This window comes from Daphnia pulicaria, chromosome 6 (genome assembly GCF_021234035.1).
Source record: "Daphnia pulicaria isolate SC F1-1A chromosome 6, SC_F0-13Bv2, whole genome shotgun sequence".
Lineage (NCBI taxonomy): Eukaryota > Metazoa > Arthropoda > Branchiopoda > Diplostraca > Daphniidae > Daphnia > Daphnia pulicaria.
In genome coordinates, this window is record NC_060918.1 from 15,244,501 (window position 1) to 15,268,384 (window position 23,884).

The following is a 23,884-nucleotide window of genomic DNA, read 5'->3' on the forward strand; positions in this document are numbered from 1 at the left end:
CGACAGCTGATCAACTCAAAGCAAAAGAGCAAAACAAATTTCGTGTCATACCCACCTCCTCCCGCGCTTATAAACTCCCGTATACTCCGTCCGTACATATAACACGTACAACAACCAGCAAGCTCAACAGACGTGTCTATATGAACAGTGGACGCACCGGTGCCAGCCTGCAGTCTCACTCGGGTCCCGAACCAAGATTGTGTTGCGCTCATCTCTCTCTCGCCCAGTCTGTCGCCCGCGCCAGCGCTTGGCGGCTTGGCGCTACTATAGTTTTCGCTTTTCACGACTGGAAATTTATTTCCTTCCCTTTTTTTTTTTTGTCTAGTATGAGTAAAAATCAAAGGCGCGCGCTTACGAAAATTTCGCAGGACTAAACAAACATTATATAGCCATCAGCTGCAAAAAAAATTTGTTTTCAGTTTGTTTTCGGTTGAATATTTTTAGAAATTGTTATTTCGGTGTTTGGTGTACAGGGCAGCTGTCGCCTAGTTCTTCTCGTCGGTTTCTTTCAACTTTTTTTCAAAGTTTCAATTTTTTTAAAGCGCTCAGAAAGGCAGCGATGTTATAAGGTAAGAAGTGAATCAACATTTTTCTTTCTAAAATCTACGTGAAAGAATAATATTTCTCTCCGTTTATTTATTTTAAATTTTCTATCCGAGTAGTGACGAGATAAATTGATTGTAAAGTCAGTTAGGATATGGTCTAGAAATTAGAGCTCCGACTAACCTTTATTTTACCACGTTCGCCCTCCATTCTCCAAAGTGCTTCATAGTGGATTATTATAGAGACGAAGCAAATTAATGATTGATGCAATTCCGTGGTCCATCATCAGAGCAGAATCGTGCGCGGTATTGGATATATACGGTGCGTCGGATATAAAGGGAAGGGCCATCATGAAACATTTGACTCTTCGAAGTTTATTTAAAAAATGAAATAAATCGGTTTGACGAGACGCTAAACCGTCTCGAGTTTTACAACATCTATCGACCAGTCGAGCGGACGTGGATTGATTGATTTCTAATCTGCTTTTTGGCTTTTTGTGTGACGGAAATTCATTTACCTTCTCCCGCCCCTTTGAGGAATAGATTTAGTTGACTATGTAGTTGAGGTCTAGAATGGACGACAGTACATCCTTGCTGACCGACGACTAAATGCTATTTTCGCTGGCGGTGGCTTATTTTTCCGCCACGCGAATTTTTCTTTCATCGGTTAGTCGACATTTGAATAACAAAGTTCAAACGACGGACCGTTTTCTTTTTACTTTTATACGTCGTGTAAGCACAAAAATTATTTTGAAAAAAGTCTAGCGCCGACGTGCAGCCTTTTATGAGTTATAGATGTTAAAGCTGCTACACAGTCAGCTCCGCGAGAGACTTCCAAAAATGGGCGATGGCAAAGAATGTGCTGTGCTGCTCAGTCTGGCAGCAGCAGTTCACCGAGTTTGAAAAGTGGCAATCAACCGAAAGGCTCGACGAAAACACGGGGGGTTTAGGAAGAACTCTGCAAAGTTGACAAGCCGCGTCCTCGTCATTATCGCTCATCCACAAACTTGCCAAGAACGTCCATCGGCGCTGGAAAGCTCACGTCGAATTTGAACCTTATAGATATGTGTCTGATTGATTGCTGTTTTGTTTTTTTTTCTTTTTGACCCTCCTTCATCACTGCTGGCTGGGTGAGGGGGCTGAATAACTTCAGCCGTGATATTAGTCCATTTAAGGCAGAAAAAAAGGGTTTGGTTTCCTGGATATAATACTATAAAGTATAAAGAGTCAAAGAGGGGGGAAATCAGACGGGGGAACACAGTGAAAATATGCAAATTTGTGCAAGTCCCGGTGGGAGTGAGTTTACGTCAGATTAGCGAGTGGCGTCACGCGCCAAGACCGCGTTCCGCGCATACTCGCTACGGTCGCTCTTCAAAAACTGATTTCTTCCTTGAACCTCCTGTATGCATTGCATTAGGGTACAATTTTGGTTTCGTAACGTTTTCGTTTTTCTCTCTCTCTCCTTCTCTAAATTGATCTCATCATTCTTTTCAATCCGGGTTTTTCCGTTTTGTCCAAGTGGTGCTCATCATATTTCTTCGATCCCGTGGGCCGACAAACTTTCTTACAGCCATTCGAAACATCAAAAGACACAAATTAAGAAGATTTGTGTATGTATTGCTGTCGTATCGTATTTTTTCCCCTTATGTGAATCGACAAAATTTGGGTTCTCCTTCTTGTTATTTCTTACGAATTGAATACAATTCGGTCAACGCCATGAACGCCAGACGACGAGATAATAGAGGGCTAGACACGGAGACAGATTTCTGGTGCTATATACCTCTTCTGTGCGGTAATTCTAACCCAAACCAATTGTCCAATTGTTTCGGCTCCTCATTAATGTCGTATTCTTACGTAGAAGAAGACGACTGCATTGCAAGTCTATGTTGACATCAATAGTCTCAGCCGTCACGTATATACATGTATACATGGCGAGCTGCGAGCGATGGTCTTCAGTAACAATGCGCCCAAATATTACGCAATCAAGTCCAATACTATACAACTTTTTTCTTTTGGTGTCCTAATGCTCTTTGTATTTTCTTTCGGTGTAAGATTCGGTTATATTTGGACCCTTGCCAACTTCTCGTCTACGTTTCCTTTTTTCTTTTTTTCTTTTTTCACTTTTCGTTGCATTGGATGGGATATAAGAGTAAGATACGGCAGCCGTAACGACCCAAACTAGTCGGATACTCGGATGCGTTTTTCTTTCCGACGGGCTCTGCTCCACTTTCAGTGGAGTGCCGAGCGTTTCAATTACAAACTTCACTTCAATATTACGACCGGGTGAAGAATACGAGGTTAGGCACTGCTCCTATCTACGTTGCAATTGTTGCACGATGATCGTCCTTTCATGCCATGAATGAATTGAATCAGAGCGAACACACGGAACCAATTATGCATGGCGAGACTACGTGCCGGTATATCCCCTCCCGCGTATATATATTTAAAAAATATTTAAATCTACCAACGAAGTGGATTCGAACAATTGTTCTTTATTTAGCTACATCTGGGACATAGGCCTATTAAGGCGGAACAAACCAAAAGCAAATGTTGAATCAATCGTAATCGTCAATCCAAATCCATTTTTCGTCATAATGTTGTGTTGTGTCTTTTGTTTCCATGGCTGAGCAGTAGATCTAATGCGCCCTATAGTATAAGAATCATTTTACAGTTATCGTCTACGGAGAGGCGCCAAGAACAAGTTTGTCGGATGAAAGAAGACTAGAGTCTGAGATCCTTTTTATTGGATCCAGCAGAACGATATCTATACCAAGTATTGATTAGATGAGAATCTGAAGCCATAGGCTCATTGTTGCTCACCGCGATGCAGACTGATTGGAATGAAGAGGATATACAGCGACTCGCACAGATTACAGCAGCCCAGATATATCTCTATATTGCTGTCAGTAGTTCGTCGAATTTCCAGATGAAACATTCGTAAGATTGCACCACTTGAAAGTTAAAAAAAAAAAAAAAAAAAAGAAATCAAACAGCCAGAAGTGTAAATCTAGGTTTGCAACTACTTTATAAGTGCTAGGGAAATGGGAAAAAAATAAATAAATAACTGAACTGTGAAGTAGTAGACCTTTGGATATTAGTGGCAGACTTGACGTTAATGACATTAGACAAAAGGTTAAAAAACTAATATCATCGCGATTCCCTTCCAGCATTCACTGGATATATCTTTATTTTCCCCTGATGGGGTGGAGTTACCACGGAAACGTGGCCTTTCTCCTGCGTCCCACACGCTAGTTCATTTGGGATATCTTAATAATGAAGCTTAAATAAAATAAGAATATAAGATTGGTACCGAGATCAACTTCTTTCCGGCGAAAATAAAAAGAATGAAAAAAAGACTTATAGACAAGATGAAAAGTCAGTGTTGGTCTTTTTTTCAGCTTTTGTTGTCGGGGCTGGCCATGCACAGCACGCGAGGCAGCCAGCGCCAGCCATGCACAGCTTGGAGAAAAGATAGATATACAAGCGGACAGCGCCCACAATCTAATTAAAACAACTTCTCTCTATATCTATATATATATAATTTGTAGGAAGTATAAGGCACGACTGCATGATGGCGCGGATCTTGGGCGAACTTTCGTTTTCTGCCTATATCAGCTGTCTCAAATATATTTCATTCATTTGTAATCTGCGGATGTGCGTCATTGCTTCGCTGACAGAATGTTGGCTGTTGGCTTAAGCATCGAGAACACGAGAGCCAGAAATAAAGTTTTACCAGAGAAATTAATAAGAGAAAAGGGAGAAAATAAATTCGATCGAACTTTAAATCCTCATTGGAGACCAGACAAAAGTAATTGCACAGTTGAATGCCAATCTAAAATAGAGTCAGCTGATTGGCACTTTTGACAACCAGTCAATGGAAAAGAATCTAAGATTCGAAGCCTTCTCTGATATGAGACGATATATTTCCCCATAGGGTGAAAAGTTGCCGATGCGAACGAGGAGAATCAGACGAGTCAGACGATTACATAAAATACGGATGACAAAAATCAAAGAACGCATTGAAAGACTGAAAAATCGACTCTAGATGCCATTTATAGGAAAAAGAAGAAGACGCGCGATCAAGGGACCAAGACAAATATAAAGAAAAATAACAACAGGCTTTTCAAAAAGATTCCAAAGAAGCATAAAAGCCGGAATATGACGGGAGAAGATGATGGGTCGATGGGATACAATCACACGACAAGATTTGGCTCCGATTGTCTTGTTATATTTAGAAATCCCCGGTTCAATGCAGCTAATACTTAGAAATGTTTCCTCTTTATTGTATTCTCTTTTTCTCTTGTGTATTACAACTTTTCTCTTTCATTTTTGCCAGCGAATAGCTTTTCGTATCGACCGCGGTTCGTCGATGCCTGGCCAGTAAACTTTTGCTACGCCCATAATATATTTTTAGGAAATATCGACTCGGATTACATGTTTTGTTTTTGTTTGTTTGTTTTTGTTTCGGGGAATAGCAATTTCAGCAATGCTCTTTGACTCTTTTATCCATCATATTATACTACATCTCCATCAGACATTACACGCATTACGCAACGCACTCACTAAAAATAGATCCCCAAATATGTTACGTCAACATCGCGTTACGGATATACCGAGCTAATTGGGTAGGTCGACACCATGGGGATAAAAAAAGAAGAAGATAAAAAATAAAAGTGATTGCTGCATATTATTAGACAGTTCAGACTGACAGAATATAAGACTATATATAGGCCTGCCATTTTGTATACTACATATTCAACGTTAGGATATAATAATATATAAACGTCATCCCAATTTGAATTGCCAAGTGAATATATATTTATAGTTGTTGGTATATACTGTAGCTCGGTGTTTGAGTTTTGTCGTCGTCATGTTTGCCTTTTTTTTTTTTTTTTTTTTTTAGTTGTTTCTATGGTCGATATATTGACACATGTCCTATATTCCACACACACAGTCAGTCACAGGCTGTTTGTTTTTTCGGGGAAGTTGGTTATCTGGTCATTTCTTTCGATATGGGACACTCTACCGCCCTTTTGTCCTTTCTCTTCCGTTCGGATGTCCATCTCTTACTGCTGCATCTCATATCAAAGTGCTCTGTTATACTTGTTATACTTGCCCGAGTTGCATCAGCTCGATTTGACATTGAATCAGGACGTCACTCGACATCAACCCACATTCGCTCCTAAGAGCATATGTGCTGGGGAGAAAGGGATGGACCGATGGGATTTCCTGAGAATATGACACCTAATATATACAGTAGTGCGCAGTTCCTATTGGGATGGGGACGAAAACAAAAGCAAAACAAAAAACAAAAAAAGGAAAAACTAGGGGAAGGGAAAACAAAAAAGACGGCCGTATCGTGCACGTAAGCAACCAAGCGAGAAAGAGAACGCATACTCAGCGATGTTGTTGACTGATTGCCTGCTTGTTGATTTTATTTATTGTTCCTTTTCCGAACGTAGTGTAGCTATACTGTATTACATATATGGCATTGTTGAATTTTTGATTGATTTGGTTGTTGTTGCTGTCGTCTTTCCGCACTGTCTATCCATAGCGCCAGTTGAGAGTTGAACGAAAATTTCGTGTCTAAATATATTGACGTAATAATCGAAAGCAAATATTAGGCAATTACAGGGACTCGAGAGAAGTTGGTATAGCGGCTCATTATAAAGATATGGCGAGTAATGCAACGAAAGGGCCTCACACTGTCTATAATTCCCACGAAGCGCCGTCGATAGATCATTATGGGTCGCCATGACAAAACCACTGGCGTCGAAAAATTGCGCTCGTTTTGTTGCACACCAAAGGCGGGGTCATATACTTCCCTCGTCTTATTTTATTGGCACTTGTATTCCTTACGTCATTCTGGCACTTCCATACCGGATGGTTATTGTACGCGTTTTGTTGTATTAGAAGATGTATATATTTCTAAAGATATATTGCACCGAAAACCTAATGGATTTTCAGTGTGATGGCGACTGCATAAATAACCAGTCACTATGCTGTCGCAAAATACGGTACGACTAGATGAGGTCTCTAACGCTTTGGGTCGTTGCTGGGAAACGCAACCTACTCACTTGCGTATCCGATTTTGATTTCCTCACACCTGGGCATTGTAATATACGTTCTATTCTGACACAACATGGAGGCGGTATAATGTCACCAGCCCCGACGTAATAACGATCGCGTGAGTGCCGCATCAACGTCCCATTATTATTATCCAAATGAGATGCAAAAGTCAATTAAAAGACACGGCCGCGTCCCGTGTGTGCGTGTCCTTCTCATCTTTCAAATGATTAATTAAGGCCAAGATTTGTCTTGTCTACATATAACAACCACCAGATGAAAAATTGTGATTCGGATTAGGGCCAAACCTGACTGCGCGCGTGCTGGCAGAGCGGAATAATAACAGGCAGCAGTGGCAGCAGGATAACAAGGTGAAACTCGGGAGACGGCGCGGCGGCTTCTCGATGGAAATATCAGATTCATCACCAGCCATCCTGACGATGGACCCCGAAATCATCCACCACGCCGGCGTCAATCACACCGACGACGAAGACAATTCGGTTTACAGCTCGGGAATGGTGCCCGACATGATGTGGAAAATACGCGAGGACTGCGAAAAACTCATGAACAGTTACAACGAGTCCAGCGAAGGTAAGTCGTCGCTCCCCTATTATATTAGGGTGGACCTACGCGTTCCGCTGCCCCCCATTCTGAATAATCAACTGCAATTTCGCTCTCCACATTTTTAATAACCCTGTGTGTCTATATGTATGTATAATTGTATATGTAGAGCTATTTTGCCCGCCCACCTTCGACGGATGGTCGTGCTGGAACGCCACTCCGGCTGGCCGGATTTCGGTGGCGCCGTGTCCGTATTTCATCACCGGATTCGATCCGCAGAGTAATATGCGCCGCCAGTACTGTACTACTACTCTACCTGTTAAATTGGCTCTTAATTTCGTTACGCGCTGTCTATTTCCGTCGTCGTTCCTAACCGAAATATCTTGCGTGTTATCCGCGATCTTGATTGACGCAGCGGAATAATGATGAGCGGGTTTGCGGGTAGGAAACGCGCCCCAAAATCTAACGACGAGAGAGAGACGAAGGAACGACAGCCAAGACTATTTAAGACTGCATGCGCTATGCAGTTTAGCAATCAAGTCATGAATGCTGCCGGAAACTCATTTCAATTTCGAGTTGTTGGATTTGGAGAGCGTTTGCATGTACAACTCCCCTCCGCTCGTTATATTGCCGGAATGACTGGGATCTCTGAAATAACGGGTGATGTTATTTAGACAAGAGTGTTGCCAGCAGCTCCGTCGTCGCCCGATTTTTGCATGAGAATGATCGAACACTGATTAGTACACACCAAACCGAACGATTAATTAACAAATCCATCAAATAGGAATGGCGCATAAAATCTGCACAGAGGAGGGCACCTGGTTTCGGCATCCACAATCCAACTTAATCTGGTCAAATTACACAACTTGCGTCGACGTCGAAGATCTCGAGGTACAGTATTTACAAATCAACTCAATTTGGACTTTTTTTAAAGTAAAAAGGGGCTCATACTACTGTGCGTCATTCTAGAATCTAAAATAGGAAAAATTTAACCGAATTTCATATAGATCAGACCAGACAGCTCTTGTGTCCGGAAAAGTGGGAAGTCAGAAACTAAATTAATCAAAAATGAGAGGACCCTTTGTTAAACCCTACGACTCTTTTAACGTAGTGTGAAAAACTGTAAAGTTATAGTCTAACTCATATGCACGGAATTATTGACTAATGATGCCGATCAATAACTTCCGTATTTTAATAGTTACTGTAAAGTATGGGGGTATTTTAAGATGTTCTATGGAAATATCGATAGAATCGTTTGATTGTCTCATAAATCATTGTCAACCGCTCCATTATATGTTTGGCCGTCAGGGCGTCTTCTACTGAGAACTATAAGATTTGATTAAAAATTACTTTTAGGTGATCACATTACTAATTAAATAAAAATTTTACAAGAAGAAACAAAAATAATTAGAGCAATGACCAACCTATTTTTCGCTATCCGTGATTTCTTTTAAGCTAGCCAACGTCTTGGAAAATAAATCAGCTGCAAAAGAATCTATTTATGTAAGAGAGTTCTTTGGCCTGAAGTTCAAGATATTCGAATAATTTTTTAATCATCGATCCCAGCAGCTTCGCTCGATCGTTCGTCACCTTTTGATAAGAGAGTTTGTACTTATAATGGATTGAGAGCGTTCGCAACTGGGCCAGGCGACTAAACCCTACTCACCACAGATCCATTGCCAATTCGTTGCTCGTCCGCTGGGTGGAAATCATTTGGCTTACGCAACGCTAGACTGAATCCACTATTCCACTATCGGCCAATTTCTTCGGCAGATCCCAGTGTTTCCATCCGCTCAAATTGGGCGATCGATGAAGACAATAAGGACTGATCTCCAAAGAGTCTAAAATCTTGACAAAAGAGAGGAGCGAAATAAATCATCAATGATATATTGAGCACACGCCACAACTGCCAAAAGTAAGTAAGTTCTGCCGATAAGAGTGCAGCAGGCGTGAAAGACGTATTGCGTGGTCGTCGTGCAACTGCTGGTTGCTTCAAGGGAAACAAAGAAGGCGCTGCTGCTGCTGGGACACCCGTGAAAATGTTCGAAAAAATTGCCATCAGCAACAGCAGCTGGAAATGCGCAAAAAAAAGCAAAACTTGTGGTGACGGGTTACGGTGACACGATGACGGATGAGGAAAATATACTGGAGCGGAAAATCACTTTTTCCCCCGCTGTTCGTCACCATGTCCAGCAGGGGAATATGGGCGACGTTCAGTGGTGTTGTAAATAAATCCCGGATCTATAAACAAGTAGAAAAATAAAGATTTCCCTTTTTTTTTTATTACGTTATTTGCTGTACAGATGAGGCAAGCCATCGTTAACGTCTACATCGCGGGCTATTCGGTTTCGCTAATTGCTCTCGTCATGTCCCTTGCCATTCTGATCGCTTTCCGGTAAGTTGGTATCGTCGATAACGAGTCACCTCAACTCAAGTCGAGAATAAGCGACAGTAAATTAAATGTACTGTGGCGTATTATCAGAGTTCCTCTAATAATAATTTGGTGTTTTGTTGTGTGTGTTGTCGTCTATCGTTTTATGTGTATATGTGTGTGATCCGTTGGCTGATGGGACTGCTGTGACCTGGTTCGCCGCATCCACCATTCTCAGGCAGAGTTTGAAGTGCACCCGGATCTACATTCACCGCAATCTGTTCGCCTCGTTCATCATCAATAACGCCATGTGGCTGCTCTGGTACAAATGTGTGGCAGACCAACCGGAAGTTCTCCTCGATAACCGGGTACGCTGTAATACTTTCAATCCAGAAACCAATTTCATCGATAGTCCAAAGTCTATTGTATATTACATCAAATCCTATAGATCTATATAATAGAGGCCGTGAACTGATCAAGAAAAGCATCATTTCTATTCAAATAGAATATCGATCAGATATAAGACGGCCATAAAAGATAAAAGATGCGCTTTTTCGTTGGCGGAAGAAAGTGTCCAGTTTGTTTGATTTAGCATTTAGTAATAGTGGCAGCTAAGGGTTCACTGCCGCAGCTACAAAAACGTACGGTATTTCGCCTAACTAATTCTGTCTACTTGATTTTCCAGAATTATATTTTTCGCGATCAAATAATTGACGACTGATTTTTATTGATTCTTTGCGGACAAGATTTAGTGACCGCACGTCTGATGATCTATCGACTCCGAGCTATCATTTTTCGCCATGATAAATGATCTCGGGAGGTGGCGTTTTGACTTTATGATATAGCGCGTCTAAGAAACAAACTATGACAAAGTAAATCAACAACAAAGTAGCTAAAAAAAGAGACAACGCGAGTTCATTGCATTTAGTAGAGCGGACGAGAAGAATGTACTGTATATATACAGGGAAAGAGAAAAGATAATCCTTTTAGGGGTTGCTGCTTTCTCCCTGAGAGGGAAAAAAAAACAAAAAACGACGCAATGATCTATCGAATCAGTTAGATGTCCTATCAATCTTGAAGGGTTCCCGACTATTTTCAGTCTATATCTTTTGGCATCAAGTTGTGATGGTGTTGACTGATCGTGTTGTGCGTGCGACTGCTTGGCTTTTATTTTCCTTGTCTAGTTCGGTTCCGATCTTTGTTTCCGACCATAATAATATGATAGACTAGAGTAAATATTATATATCTCGACTGGCGCTTTGAGATCCACGTGAGATGAGATGAGCTGTATATAATAATAAGTGTGAATTTTAGTTTCGATCGCCTCCGCGCTATCCTAGAGCATTCGTATTACTCTAGCGTACAGCTATATCAAGCCGATTTGTGAACGTTGAGTTGCTCATCGGGGCCCACGGGCGGAGATCAATAATCTTGTCAGCAATTGTCCCGCGCATTTAACGAGGAGAAACGATTCGAAATAACAACAACAACAACGCTAACAAGAACTTTAGAGTTGTCGAATTCGCAGAAAACAGAAATAATAATAGGCCGTCGAAAAATTCAAAGCTCATCATTTTTAAAACGGATTGCGGAATCGATGCCTTTTTGTAGTGTCCAGCCTGTCTTCTGGCCAAATACAGTTTCTGTTGAAGGTGTTGACTGATTTGAATCATTGATCCTTAGAATTTATTTATTATTTTATTTTATTTTATTTTATTTTTTTCATAAACAAGAACTGCATGCAATGCATTCTAAAGAAAAACATGCCATATGTTTTTCAAACAAATTTATGTTTTTTTTTATTATTATTTTTTTTATTTTTGTTTTAAATGACGTGCGTGCTGATGTCAGATGGGCTGCAAGATCCTTCACGTTCTGCTTCACTACTTCTTGGTGTCCAATTACTTTTGGATGTTCTGCGAAGGACTTTACCTGCACACGGTTCTAGTTGTGGCCTTCCTCTCCGAGAACTCCATCATGAAATGGTTTCATTTGATCGGATGGGCGTTGCCGGCCGTCGTTACATCCATCTACGCTGGCGTCAGGGCTTCCATCCCAGAAGAAACCAACCAGTGAGTTACATTGACGCTCTACACTGTTCTCTTTTTATCGCAAACTTATTTACTAGCTAGGCTACTAAAATAGTTTAGTTTTCTTTTTACTTGCGAGATCATTCTACTTCCCAGAATCCATACATACAGTAGACACAGTTTCTGATGTGATTCTGATTGAATAACGGTTATTACATGTTACGAGAAGCTCACGCTGCTGTAACAAAAAGGATATGTAATATTTCTAGCCGGCGTGGGTCTCGGGAATCCATTCATTGATTACGTTGCGTCCCGTATATTTTCTCCCTGTGACATAAGACACGACGTGGTGGCCTGATCGGAGTGAAGGAACACTGAGAGATATATATAGGATCGTACAGCTGGGGTCTCCAAGCACCAGTCCAATTCCGCAAATTTGTCTGAGACATTCCTCTTTTGACTGCATCTATTCGAATAGAAATGGCGTCTAAATATTTCACGGTGGTTGATATTGGCGGGCGCAAGGCGGCGCAAGGGACATTTGAAAAGCAGACTACCTCTACTTTTTTCCCCATTTTCTAATCGCCGCGGCGTCTCGACTGGTACAATAAATATGAAGAAGAAATTGACAGGGCAGCAGACTGGAGTCGCAGAGATAGGCAATAACAGGTACATCACTTCTAGTGCAGCATGGCGGGCAATTGGGAGACAAGGACGGATCAAGATTCGTGCCCACATCCATCGCGATGCGCTCCACGGGTACGATTTCATTTCCATTAGTCATACTGTACATAGTCAAACATGGAAGACGTTGCAACTTGCCTCTTTAGTTGAAAAGCCAGACGAATGCAGACGACGCCGAAGATTGCCTCCCCTTTCGCCCTTTTGATTTTTTTCTTTCCTTGTCTAAATTTGAAAGTGTAGCCAGACATTTGGGCACGAAATTGATTCGTTTTTTTTCCCCATCGTGATGTACCGGAGTCGGGGGTTGTAGCACTTCACATACAATTCTGTCAAGCCTTCGAGCGTTTCTCTCGATCGTGGGTGTTACGATGGCGAATATGAGGTGTATGGTTGGTTTACACACCCGACCGGAGAAATGAAAATCAATCCAGCGATGCGAAGTGCATCATCGTTCGATTCCCTGATGAGTTTGTGCGACTATCGATTTTTGCTACCGTACCATTTACTTTCAAAATTCTTGTGCAGTTTAAACGTATTCTATTTTAGTTCAGCTTTATTTATCAGTTGGCATTTAACTTGATTTTGAAAAGAATACTGACGATTCTACTTGATGTACAAATAAAATAGTTGCTGGATGGAGGAGAGCCGCTCAACGTGGATCCTGTCAGGTCCGGTTTGCCTGTCTATGCTGACCAACGCTTTCTTCCTCGTCAACATAGTCCGTGTTCTGGTGACCAAGCTCAGGGCGCCCAGTTCGGCTAGCTACAACACGGCCCACCATCAACGCGAACCCAATGAAATGCACCGAGCGGATATGAACGTCAACGACGAACCGCACCGACCGGATGACATCGGCGACCGCCCTAACGGACATATCCCAGTGTCCGGCACCGTCTCATCAGCAGGAAGACCCACTGGCGTAGCTCATCGTACCAGCACTTCCCTCAGCGGCCTTCGTAAAGCCGTCAGGTAAAAAGAAAGAAAAAAGGGAATTTATCAGCTTTTAACATTTTTCCTCGTATTGTTTTTTAGTCTATAAAGCCGATAGTGCGTAGTATCACTTAGCGATTATAAGGTCTATAGTTGGAATACTTTTAGATATAAGCCCAACCACAGCATCAGCGCTGCGGAATAAATTATAGGAATTCTCGTAAAGCACAGCCTTCAAAGCTCAGAGGAATTCTCGGAAGACGTTTCGTTGGCAATCTTTTGATTTTGGCTGGTTATTTATTTATTTTTTTTCCTGGTTTGTTTTGTCGCGATTGGCATCTTGTCATTGTTGTTTGACTCTCACGCCGTTGACAAAGGGATGCCAGCTGTTTTTCAAGGCTGAGGCCAGTGATCTATGGATCCATTTCTTTTGGCTTGTGCCACGCGTTCTGTGCGCAAGGGAAGCCAAAACAAATACAATAAGATACGTCCTGCGATGCCCTACCTATCGAGAATGGAAAATATTTACCTTCACCGGATGAGTTTTTAAGCGCCAACAGATTGCCCATAATTTATAGAAATAGTTTCGAGGAAAAAAGAAGAAGAAGAATTTGAAAAAAAAAGCTGAGACCGGCAAAACGTGCCGGTGAATCTAAAGTTGCGTATCGCACGCCTACATCGCCAAAAATGACATTTTATCGAAATTGTAAGTCGATTTATGATGTGTCAGTGGTTGGGGGTGGCTGCCTGAATATCCCACAACAACCGACCGGCTCAGCCACACCCAGAGGGCATTCCAATCAATCCAAACACGGCTGGCAATTTCATGCTCCGTCACGTCCGTCATCAATCTATTCCAGCATTTTCCATTTGCAAAAGTGAATTAAAGAAGCTAGAGTCCCAGCAAGTACAAAAATTCACTAAAGTTTGTCATCAGTCGAAAGCGATTAGAAATTTTTCAACATCTGCTGATTTCTAAGATTTAAATGCAATAAAAAAAAATGGTCATAAACATTTTGACAAATGTCCCTAAGTCGTCGTGACACGTTTCCCGTCTTAAGAAGAATATATCGATTCATATCAAAATTAGAAAGCGAAGATGGGATAGATCACATCCAACTTTTAAAAACTTTGTAAATCCAACCGGGGGGAAAAAAAGGTTTCGAAGACCAATTTAACGCTAAAGGATTACATTTTTTCTCTATTTTTTCTTCACATTCCGAGGCGACACATCCAAGAACTATAAGCTAGATATTTAAATTTTGATTACATAAATTTAAATATTTAAATAATATACCGCAGTCTTTCCAATTTTCTCGTTTTTTTCATTTCCCCCGCACAATGAGAATTTCATTTTCAGATTTAGATTTCGTTTAGCGCATCGGGTTTGGAGGGTTTGGAGAAATTATAAATACATACAGCATATCCCAATGAAATGTATAGAGCTTATCTTTAAAAAAAGAGGGTTGATCGTTGATACATCAAAAGAACCCTGTGCAAGAAAATCAATCCGTGGTGATTCAATCAATGGAGAGAAAGACTTAGACTAGCTGAGAAACTATATTTGATATATTTTTCTCTCTCTCTGACAATGTACATTATTACATTTGAAAAATATGTCCAGGAAATTGTATTAGACTTACATCTAATACAAACCGTACGAATAAAATTGATGTTACATTCCCTGTTTCCAGGTTTCACTCTTTATACTTTCGTGAAATCATCAGGAGATGGAGGAAAACTTCGTTCTAACTATTCAAGCTATCTTCAAAGTTTGTTGAAAGAATACGCCAACGCACTCCAACGTGTTCAATTAGACTGTATATAACTATATATACTTCGTTAAAGTAGGCTAGTAGTAAAGTCTGCTGCACCCATTGCCGTATCGTTTGATCGCCAAGTTTGTTGTATACAGTTGAGCTGTGTAAGAGGTTTTCTTTACATTTTTCATATTATAGTATTTTTTTCTGTCCCGCTGACGTATCGTGTTACCGGTCCGAGAGAATAAGACAAGATGCGGCTGTCAAGTTCGAAGATGTTAATTCCTATTATATTAACTCTTTCCCTACTTGTAAACTTGTCACTTGCGTAGCAATAAAACGCCGAGACGGGGAGGAAAAAAGGGAAAAAGAGACAAAACTTGTGCTGGTGAGATGCGTCAGGGTCTCGTTTTTGCTGAGAAACATAAACGTTTTGTCTCGTCTCCTCCTTCTTACATCTCACTCTGCCAGATTTGTTTTTTTCTTTTATTTTTCCCTGCCAAGAAAGAAACAGCTTCATTCAAATGAAAGAGCCAGGAATGGCGGAGACGACCGTTACAGCGGTCGGTTTTCTTTCCGAATTTTCTCGCTGCTGTCGGTTGATTCGCAAATGCTACTTTCTCCTTCTTTTCTATATGTTGCACATTTATTTCAATTAATTCCTGTCGCCTTGGCATCTGACAAGAACGACGTTGTCTTAGGACAACACAATAATAACACAGCCGAAATACAGCTGTAGCGCACACATTTCAGCTTTTTTTGTTCATCGCCAAGCAGACAACAAAGAGGGAATAAACGTTTGGGTTGGATATCTGCCCTACATCGCAGTGATGATAGACTAAATAAAATAACAAAAAAAAAAAAAAAACGAAATCTACAAAGAAAAAAAGAAGAAGCGAACGTACAAACAAACAAACAGATGGCTCATGAATTCGTGAGTGTATTGAAGCGTCGTGGGTTGTGAATGTGATTGCACACGGTGCGCTTCTGCTGCTGATGTGTTGGCCAATCCCGTGAAGGTTATCCACACAGACACAACTTTCTTGTCAAGAGTCCTGCTGAGACGACTGTGCAAATACGAAAGCGCGCGCGACTGCCTAGCAGTTAGACGGCTGTTTGTTTGTTGATGTTGAAGTGCTTTTTGGCTTTTTCATTTTCGCTGACGTCGTCGCCCAAATTTCGGGGGAGTCGGTGACCATTAATCGTATACTGTGTATTGAGGCGCACGGCCAGTATACAATACGCACGTCCAGCTGCTTAATTGTAGATCCGACACAAGTGCTCTAAGTGCTACTGCTCTACTGCTACGGAGCTAGGATAATGCACTGGCTGGATGGCCTTTGGATAGTGTGCGGACAGCGCGGTGGCCAGCTATTCGGATCTCAAGTTGGTTTTCAGCTATCTACATGGAAACCAGGCGACAGTCTTTGGTATTATATAGGGCAAGAGAACCCAAACATACATTTTTAGTTGTAGTAATATATAGTATATAACAATGATACTTGCGATACGTATGTGTATATATACCATTACGCCTCCTTCTTGCCTGGCGGTGGGCTATTGTGTCAATCTAGACGTCGGCGCCCGGCATTGTCCCAAGGTTTTTCGGCGGGATCTTGTTTCCTTATATCCCGATGGTTTTTTTGTTCTCTGAACCAACCAAACGCAAATGGGCTACGTGGATATAAAGAAGAGGAATCGTCGCATTGGGATTTGGGACCCACCGAGGGCGCAAGGCAGGCAGGGCAGGCAGGACGCAGTACATTAATAGAGACGTGTATAAAGATTTGGGCTGAAAGTCTACAGCAGCATCATCATCTTCTCTCATATAGACATCGAGCGAGATTCATCCAGTTCATCTCCCTCTTTCTCTGTTTTCTTGCTGCTGTGTGTCTTTTATTTTTCTTTCTTTCGTTCTTTGTTTCTTTCTTTCCTTCTTCGAATGTGCCCTTTTATTCTACCCCTTTTGTCTGCTGTTATGGTTGCTTTTTTTCCCGGCTGTGATTAGCCTCTTCTACAGGAAAAATCTATCGACTTTTCCCCAGGTCCCTATTTGCTGCAGTCGATGTTGTGCTTGTGCTGGAGGCAGAGATTTCCTCGCCAACACTAGTGTTGTTTGATGTATTTATTTTTTTTAAATTTAGCGACAGCAAAGTGAAGCTAGAGAGGCAGCTATTTCCTGTATTGTGGTTTGATTAATTATAGCGCAAACTCGCTGCTGCGTAGTGCACTGTATTTTGACGTGGATGATAATGGTGGATGCGAATGTGCACAGACATTTATTGCACTCTTGAAGGCGAAAGTTTGGAAATGGATAGATTACAAGCAGAACTGCTAATGGAGCAAAAGGTCTTATATTAGAGACTCTGCAGCTTATAATGAGAGTCGAAGCGAGAATGAAAAACAAGTCAGTTTGATTCGACGTGAAGGGAATATTTTCACCCACCGACTCTAAATATTAGATAGACGCTGCTGCCAGACTGTTGGTGTACTAGACTATACCTGAGACTATACCAGAGAGTAATCGAATATATCTTGCCTGCATATAAGTCCATCATATGCCTTCCTGCCTAGCCTGCTATCCAGTGGAAAGCTTGACTTCTACTTCTAGTATCCTGTGATCTCTCAAGGGGTTTCCACTGCCAGATTAACTTACCTAGTCTATGTGGCTGTGACGTCCGACTATTTCCAGTTTATCGTTTGGTTTCGTAAAAGTACCGTCGTAAAAGGCCGAATATATAAAAGACACCTGGGCAATTGAAATAGACAGGGGGACTCTCCACTCTCTGGTTCTGCGATCGATACTTACAAAACGACGGTACCGTTCGGTACACTTATGGAACACATGAAAATATAAAACCGCTGTAAAGTTAAATTTTTAATAACAAGAACATTATTTATTTTTTTGCAGATTTTACTTTACGCATTTAACATTCATTCGTCTGTAAGAATTTGATATATTCTGTTTCCCAAGAACCTTTTGAGTTACAGCTTAAGGCTTTTTATTTTTTTTTTTACTTATTGGGTTGTGGTTCAGGATTGTGCAGAGCGCGCAAGTTGACGGATCCGCCAGCCGGATCACCAATCATCGACTGGTGATCGATGATCACTTGGCGGACCAGCGAAAACAAAATAGATCGATTTACAAATTTCACATCAGGGTGGAAATGGGATCCCCAATCAAAAGACGCCATCTATTGTTTATTATTATTAATTAAAGTTAAATATTGTGTTCTCGGTAAATGCGAAATGGGTTTATTTTCAGCCCGTACAAGTTTTTAGCCTGCTGTTAACGTGTATGGCTAACGTCCGGCTGTCATTCGTTTCATTGCGTCGCATTTACAATTTGAGGAGAAGTATAACATGAAGTGAAGATATTCCAAATTGCTGAACTTTAGAACGAACTTTATTTCAACTAACTTTTCGTCACGTTCGTCTTCGTTGTTGGGGCGTATTTGTCGGACTTATTGCGATCGACGGAGATTAAGGTTTGAGTGGCGCTCAAAATAAGACAAAGAATATTCCCTTGCGCAGCTTGTTACTAAATAATTATTTAGCGTATAGAATATCGTCAAGACGAATTGGAACGCGGAAAGGGAAACGCCTACGTGATACTTTTATAGTCTCGTGACGTCGTATTAGCCTCCAGCGAGAAGGCGTGGGAGTTTGCACTGATACAGTATACGAATAAAACTGCTGAATTCTGAAGATTAACCGCGAGTCCATTCATATGCTGAGCGATGGCTTCCTTGTAGACGTTGTAAGTTCAGCTACTACGTTATTATCTCTTATTGACAAAGCGACTCAAATCTTATCCGCCATTTGCGGTATATAAAAACTGGTATAGAAAAAACTCTTTGAAAACTTGTCCATTATAAGAATAAACAACAAATTCTGAATGTAAAATGACGACATAAAGGCCAAGTTGTCTCTGCGTAACATTTCCACATAGGTCGTAGAGTGCAACAGGATGAATAAAATACAAGTGATAGTGGCCGGTTACTATCATAATTTCAAATCTTCAGCTCTTACCTGATCCAATCAGCGATTGTGTCCAACACCTAACAGCGTTGTTTCGTCGCTCGATTGATTGTTTCTTGTACATTTCTTTTGATATCTCTACATCGCCTTTTTCGCGCAAAAGTCCTCACTAGTAGATCGATCGCTCTATTATATAGACCGATACAGACCAGAAAATGTCACTATCAATCTGTTCCTCCTGGTCTTGAATAAAAGATCGACAACCTGAACAAAGAGGTTGGGGACATCTGGAATAATGAGATCGCGGTGCAGGTCACATGGACACACGACGCGTAGTATAGTTCACATGTCGGTCGTTATCTTTTATATGGACACTTGGAGATCGATCGATTGAGTAGATATTTCTTTAAGGGGGGCGAGTGTGGGCGCGGCAATAGCCCGCTCGTCGTCTTAGCTTTCAATCCTCATCCACTGGCCTATTAGCCTATACACTCTCGTATACCCAGACAGCCGAATCTATAAATAAATCAAAAGATATGAGCGACTATCCGATGGAAGATTCTATATTTATATGTATGGCATATCATATAGTGGGAGAGATGCACTGCGAGGCACATCCCAGCGTAGTTCCTACGTAATGATGCCAGGTCATGATGACGTTTTAAAAGGGCCAAGGTTTTATTACTCGAGGGAGTCATCATCAAGTCACCCGCTGGATATTAGATAGGTCCCAAGAATTTGTAAAAATATCGCTCTCAATTAAGTGGTATGCTGCGTCCATGACGCCAAAGATATTGAACTGCTCATCATGTATATAGCTTATAGGTTATATGTAGAAGTAATCTATTTTTATGGTATGGAGTTTTCTTTCCACATTGGCATTATAACCGCAATCAGTGAACGTGTATATTTAGTCGATATTTAATCACATATTTTCGTAGTAATCTTTAACTCATGTAGTAACTCAAAATAGCTTTAAGTTATCAGAATAATATAATCGAGAATATAATCACTACCGATGTATATTACTGTACATTATGAATTGAAAGGAATATTATTCCTCGTTTCTATGCATAGGGCTACACTGATTCTGCTACCACTTCTTGGACTTCACTACGGTAATACATTTGAAATCTTGAAATTTTCATTTAAAACTGCGACGACATTTCCTAATTGGCTGGTTTTATGTCGCAGTCGTTATGCCCTTCCGACCGGAAGCCGGTGCTCCAGGAGAAATTGCCTACCAAATCGTTTCAGCCATTTTCACTTCATTCCAGGTGAGCTGCTCAAATAAAATCTGGAAATCTCTCGTAAATCTTATTGCCACCAACATATAGTTTGAAAGTCGAAAAATCAGAAATTTGCGAATGTGCTGCATGTCTGTCAATGTAAAATAAAAAAAAAGGTCGCCGGTCGCGTGCCGAAAGGAAAATCAATTGACTAAATATCCTGCCTACGCACCCATGTAAATATATAAGGCGGTGGCGGTGGCGGCGGCGGGGAGCAGCAGACGGGTGATGATGACATCCCATTTATTGACGAGCGATAGTGATCACCAAACAGCTGATGAAACACCCACTCTCAAACGAAGCTTCGGCTTCCTAATTCCTCCTTCCGTCCATTAAAAATGACGAGCTAGGTTATGAGGTTTATTGCCAATAGGAGCGAGTGGTTACACCCAATCGCTTATAGCTTGAATATCTACCACTATACATGTGCGAACGATAGTGTCTGGCGTGTAGCATAACAACTTCCCAATAGGCAAATGGCGCACCCTTTCGTATACACCCTCCCTCACTCTCAATCGTTGTGAGTTGATACTCCAAACTTCGATTATATAGACGGACGACCGGAAAGATCAACACCAACGCCAGCGACCAAACGAACGCACAGTTCCATTTAGGTACCGTACGGTAGTTGATCTTTGGCTACGCTTCAGGTGATCTACGCTCGTTACCCCTAGAACGTATAGAAGTGATAAGGTACACAGAATATCGATCCCGTTTGCGATGATAATCTAACAGACAGTATAGTAACCAATCGCTGAAATATTAACGAGCATTCGCCAAAGTTAAAGGCACGCTTTTTTTGGCACGCTTTTTTTGGCAACTTGCCATGTAAGGGCGAAAGGTTCAGAGCTATAGTTGAATCTACCGGTACTCTACTCTTATTCTTTTCTGTCTACCAACTCTTCTTTTATACTTTTCCATGTAGCTACATATTTTATCGAGTCGTACGCTGTAGTCGGCTGTAGTTGTCAAGTTGGTTCGCAGCTATTGCTTAGTTTTGTCTATGGCAGCTGGTGCTGTACCGAAGGCCGCCGTTTAGCCACATTAAATTGTAATCAAGTAAAACCTAGCGAGGAAAGGAGGAAAACGTCTGTCCCGCTCGTGAGCTCGTGCCTGTGTAATTGTGTATGCCCTGTATTCTGCATGAGCGTGGCGGAATCTACGCGACCTAAACTATGTCATGTAATAATATGCCGTATAGCATTCAGACATCGCAGTCGCAATTGGAATTGTTGCATTTTTCATAGATGCTCACCAGAATATATATACCATTACTTACTTAACCGGCTAGGCCAAACTATTTGCAAATAGTTTGGCCCAGCGCGTTTCTGTATTATTAGCTATTTGACGGGCTTGGGCGGCAGTGCGCAGTCGAGTTCTGACGAGTTATTATCTTTTGTGATATGCACTTTCTGCTTATTGCTGTTTTGTTTTTGTTTTTTTTTGTTTTTTGTTTTTTGTTTTTTGTTTTTTTTTTTTGGGGGGGGGGGCCTATATATATAACGCAGCCCACCCCGATGGTCTATAAAAATATGTCTCCGCTGCGGTTCTTTTCGCTGGCTTATATAAGCTGGCAGGAGAATCAAAAGAAGACTCTGTATAGGATATTGTCAGCCTGTGCTTTACAGGGAAACGCACTTGAAGGCCAAAACAGTGGGCTGCGTTAGACGTAGGACTCTCGCTACATGTTGCCTATGTATATACACCAGGGAATCGACTGACTGAAAAATCCAATATTTTAGTAGTGTATTACTCTGAATTTTGTTTTTCGACGAATATAAGACTGACCCCAAAATAGATTGATGATGACGACGATGAAGAACAATCTTTCCGGTAACTCAACAAAATCAAGTGATTAGATGACGACGAGTGGTTTTCGACCGTCTACGGCCAATATAATTAATTAACGAGAGTCAACAGCAGCCAACAACTTGTATAACGTTGATTCATTTGTCAACATGGCATAGATGGCAGAAGAGCTAGTGTAGTAATGTAAACAGAGGATATATCCTATCCGTTGAAATTCATAACGAACGAAAATATCAGGAGAGAAGGACGAGGCAACAAAAAAAAAAAGCCAAGAATTTTTCAGTCTCAGTCAGAAACTGGCAGGGTTCCCTGTCTGGCTTTAAAAAATATATGAATCATGGCGCTAACGTCCGTATACATACACCAGCGTGAAGGCGACGAATGACGAAGTCTGAGGAGAAATATTTGAAGCATTTCGTTTTTACGATTATGGGAATTCGTCTGTTTCACGTTGTAAAATAAATGTGGCAGAAAATAAGCAAATAGCATCAACCGAATTTTGCATGTTTGTTGGGTCGTATGACTAGAAATGAAGCGCAAAATGATGTACTTAACATATATATATTCATTTTATTTGATTTTTTTGTTTTGTTTTGTTTTAATCGCAGGGGTTGTGCGTTGCTTTCCTGTTCTGCTTCTGCAACGGCGAAGTGTTAAAAGTTCTGCGAAAGGAAATCGTCCGCTACGCCGCCACTCGTAAAGTTGGCCTACAAAACCGCCGGCTCATCTTGCGATCCCAGCAGCCAATGACGACCGAACTTTAACTCTACGCTCATCCCCGGATAATAATGCACCGCAAATTATATTATAGGCAAACACAACTATCAACATAATTAATAATATTATATACAAATTCTATTAAAAATAACTTGAAATGGGGGTCACCGGTCACCCGGCCGTTTCCTATTTCGAATTGTTTCGCGTACGGTACATCATAAGCTTGTTAGATTAATATTTTTTCATTTAGCAAGATTTTTCTGTTGTGCTTCGTTCCTTGGCCGTCTTCTCTTTTATAATAGGCCACGACTTAAATTTGTGCTATGTTGGCGAAGTTTCGTGTCTTTTTGGGTCTGAAATTTGACAGAGGATCGCCGAATGTGTGACATCTCTTTCTCTCCTCTCTAGGCTATATAGTTGTTATCGGTTGTTATCTAAACTGCGTCATCATGCTTCATGCTCTTTGCATTGACCTCTGCTCTTATCTCATCCATTTCATCCTCCGTGGTGTCTCTATCTCTAAATTCTATTTTGCGTATAGTTGCGTATATGTATCGTAAATCGGACATTTCCTCTCCTCCCATCGCATAACTTAAAATCCGTAAAAAAATTGTTTGGAAACAAAAAGTGAAAGTAATATACATAGAGACAGACAGATCTGCATCTCAATTGCCATTCGTGATGGGAAGAGCTGGGAAGCGAGAACAAAAAATCAAATCTTACGTTGAATCTATTTGAAATAATAGATTCCTTGATGATAAAAACCCCTATAAAAATGTTAAAACCTGTTAATTACTCTGTAAAAATGATATGTATCGTATTACATCGTTCGACATCGTTTAATTTTAGTAGTATTAAAAATTAGCTCCCCCCTGTGCTCATGTACATACATTATCTTTTGTGTGTATATAAATAGTAGACCTATGGTATCATAGAATATATTGACTTCCGGTACATTAATATTATTAAGATTCTGATGCGTTTTATTTGCGTGGAGAGGAGGAAGTGAATCAAATGAAATACACTGTCGATGTTTCCCTTAAACCAATTCGCTTCCACATATTTCCTTGGCTTTAGCAAATGGAACATTTTTAAGTATAGGAAGTGGCATTCATCTGTTATTCAAGTTGAAAATCCTTGGTAA

General features: G+C 41.0%; 1 protein-coding gene across 3 annotated transcripts; it reads left to right on the forward strand.

Moving 5' to 3' along the window:
• Positions 1–23,773, forward strand: LOC124341798 (calcitonin gene-related peptide type 1 receptor-like). Of its 3 annotated transcripts, XM_046794745.1 has the most exons (12): positions 2,230–6,434; positions 6,510–6,729; positions 6,909–7,199; positions 7,339–7,449; positions 7,954–8,060; positions 9,473–9,564; positions 9,779–9,908; positions 11,392–11,612; positions 12,882–13,223; positions 20,003–20,043; positions 20,120–20,202; positions 22,632–23,773. In XM_046794745.1, the coding sequence occupies exons 3-12, from the start codon at positions 7,013–7,015 to the stop codon at positions 22,785–22,787; spliced, it is 1,470 nt and encodes a 489-aa protein (XP_046650701.1). In that variant the 5' UTR covers positions 2,230–6,434; positions 6,510–6,729; positions 6,909–7,012; the 3' UTR covers positions 22,788–23,773. The 3 variants fall into 3 exon arrangements, with proteins under 3 accessions (XP_046650699.1, XP_046650701.1, XP_046650700.1); XM_046794743.1 differs by lacking the exons at positions 2,230–6,434; positions 6,510–6,729 and adding an exon at positions 1–569; XM_046794744.1 differs by having other exon boundaries at positions 2,230–6,729.
• The last annotated feature ends 111 nt before the right edge of the window (positions 23,774–23,884 follow it).

What these genes read in the sequence shown, in the direction of transcription:
- LOC124341798 (XM_046794743.1), top strand. Translation starts at nt 7,013, where the DNA reads ATGGAAATATCAGATTCATCACCAGCCATCCTGACGATGGACCCCGAA. An exon ending in TCGACGTCGAAGATCTCGAG is followed by an intron (nt 8,061 to 9,472) that starts GTACAGTATTTA and finishes TTTGCTGTACAG; the next exon opens with ATGAGGCAAGCCATCGTTAA. An exon ending in GCCATTCTGATCGCTTTCCG is followed by an intron (nt 9,565 to 9,778) that starts GTAAGTTGGTAT and finishes CACCATTCTCAG; the next exon opens with GCAGAGTTTGAAGTGCACCC.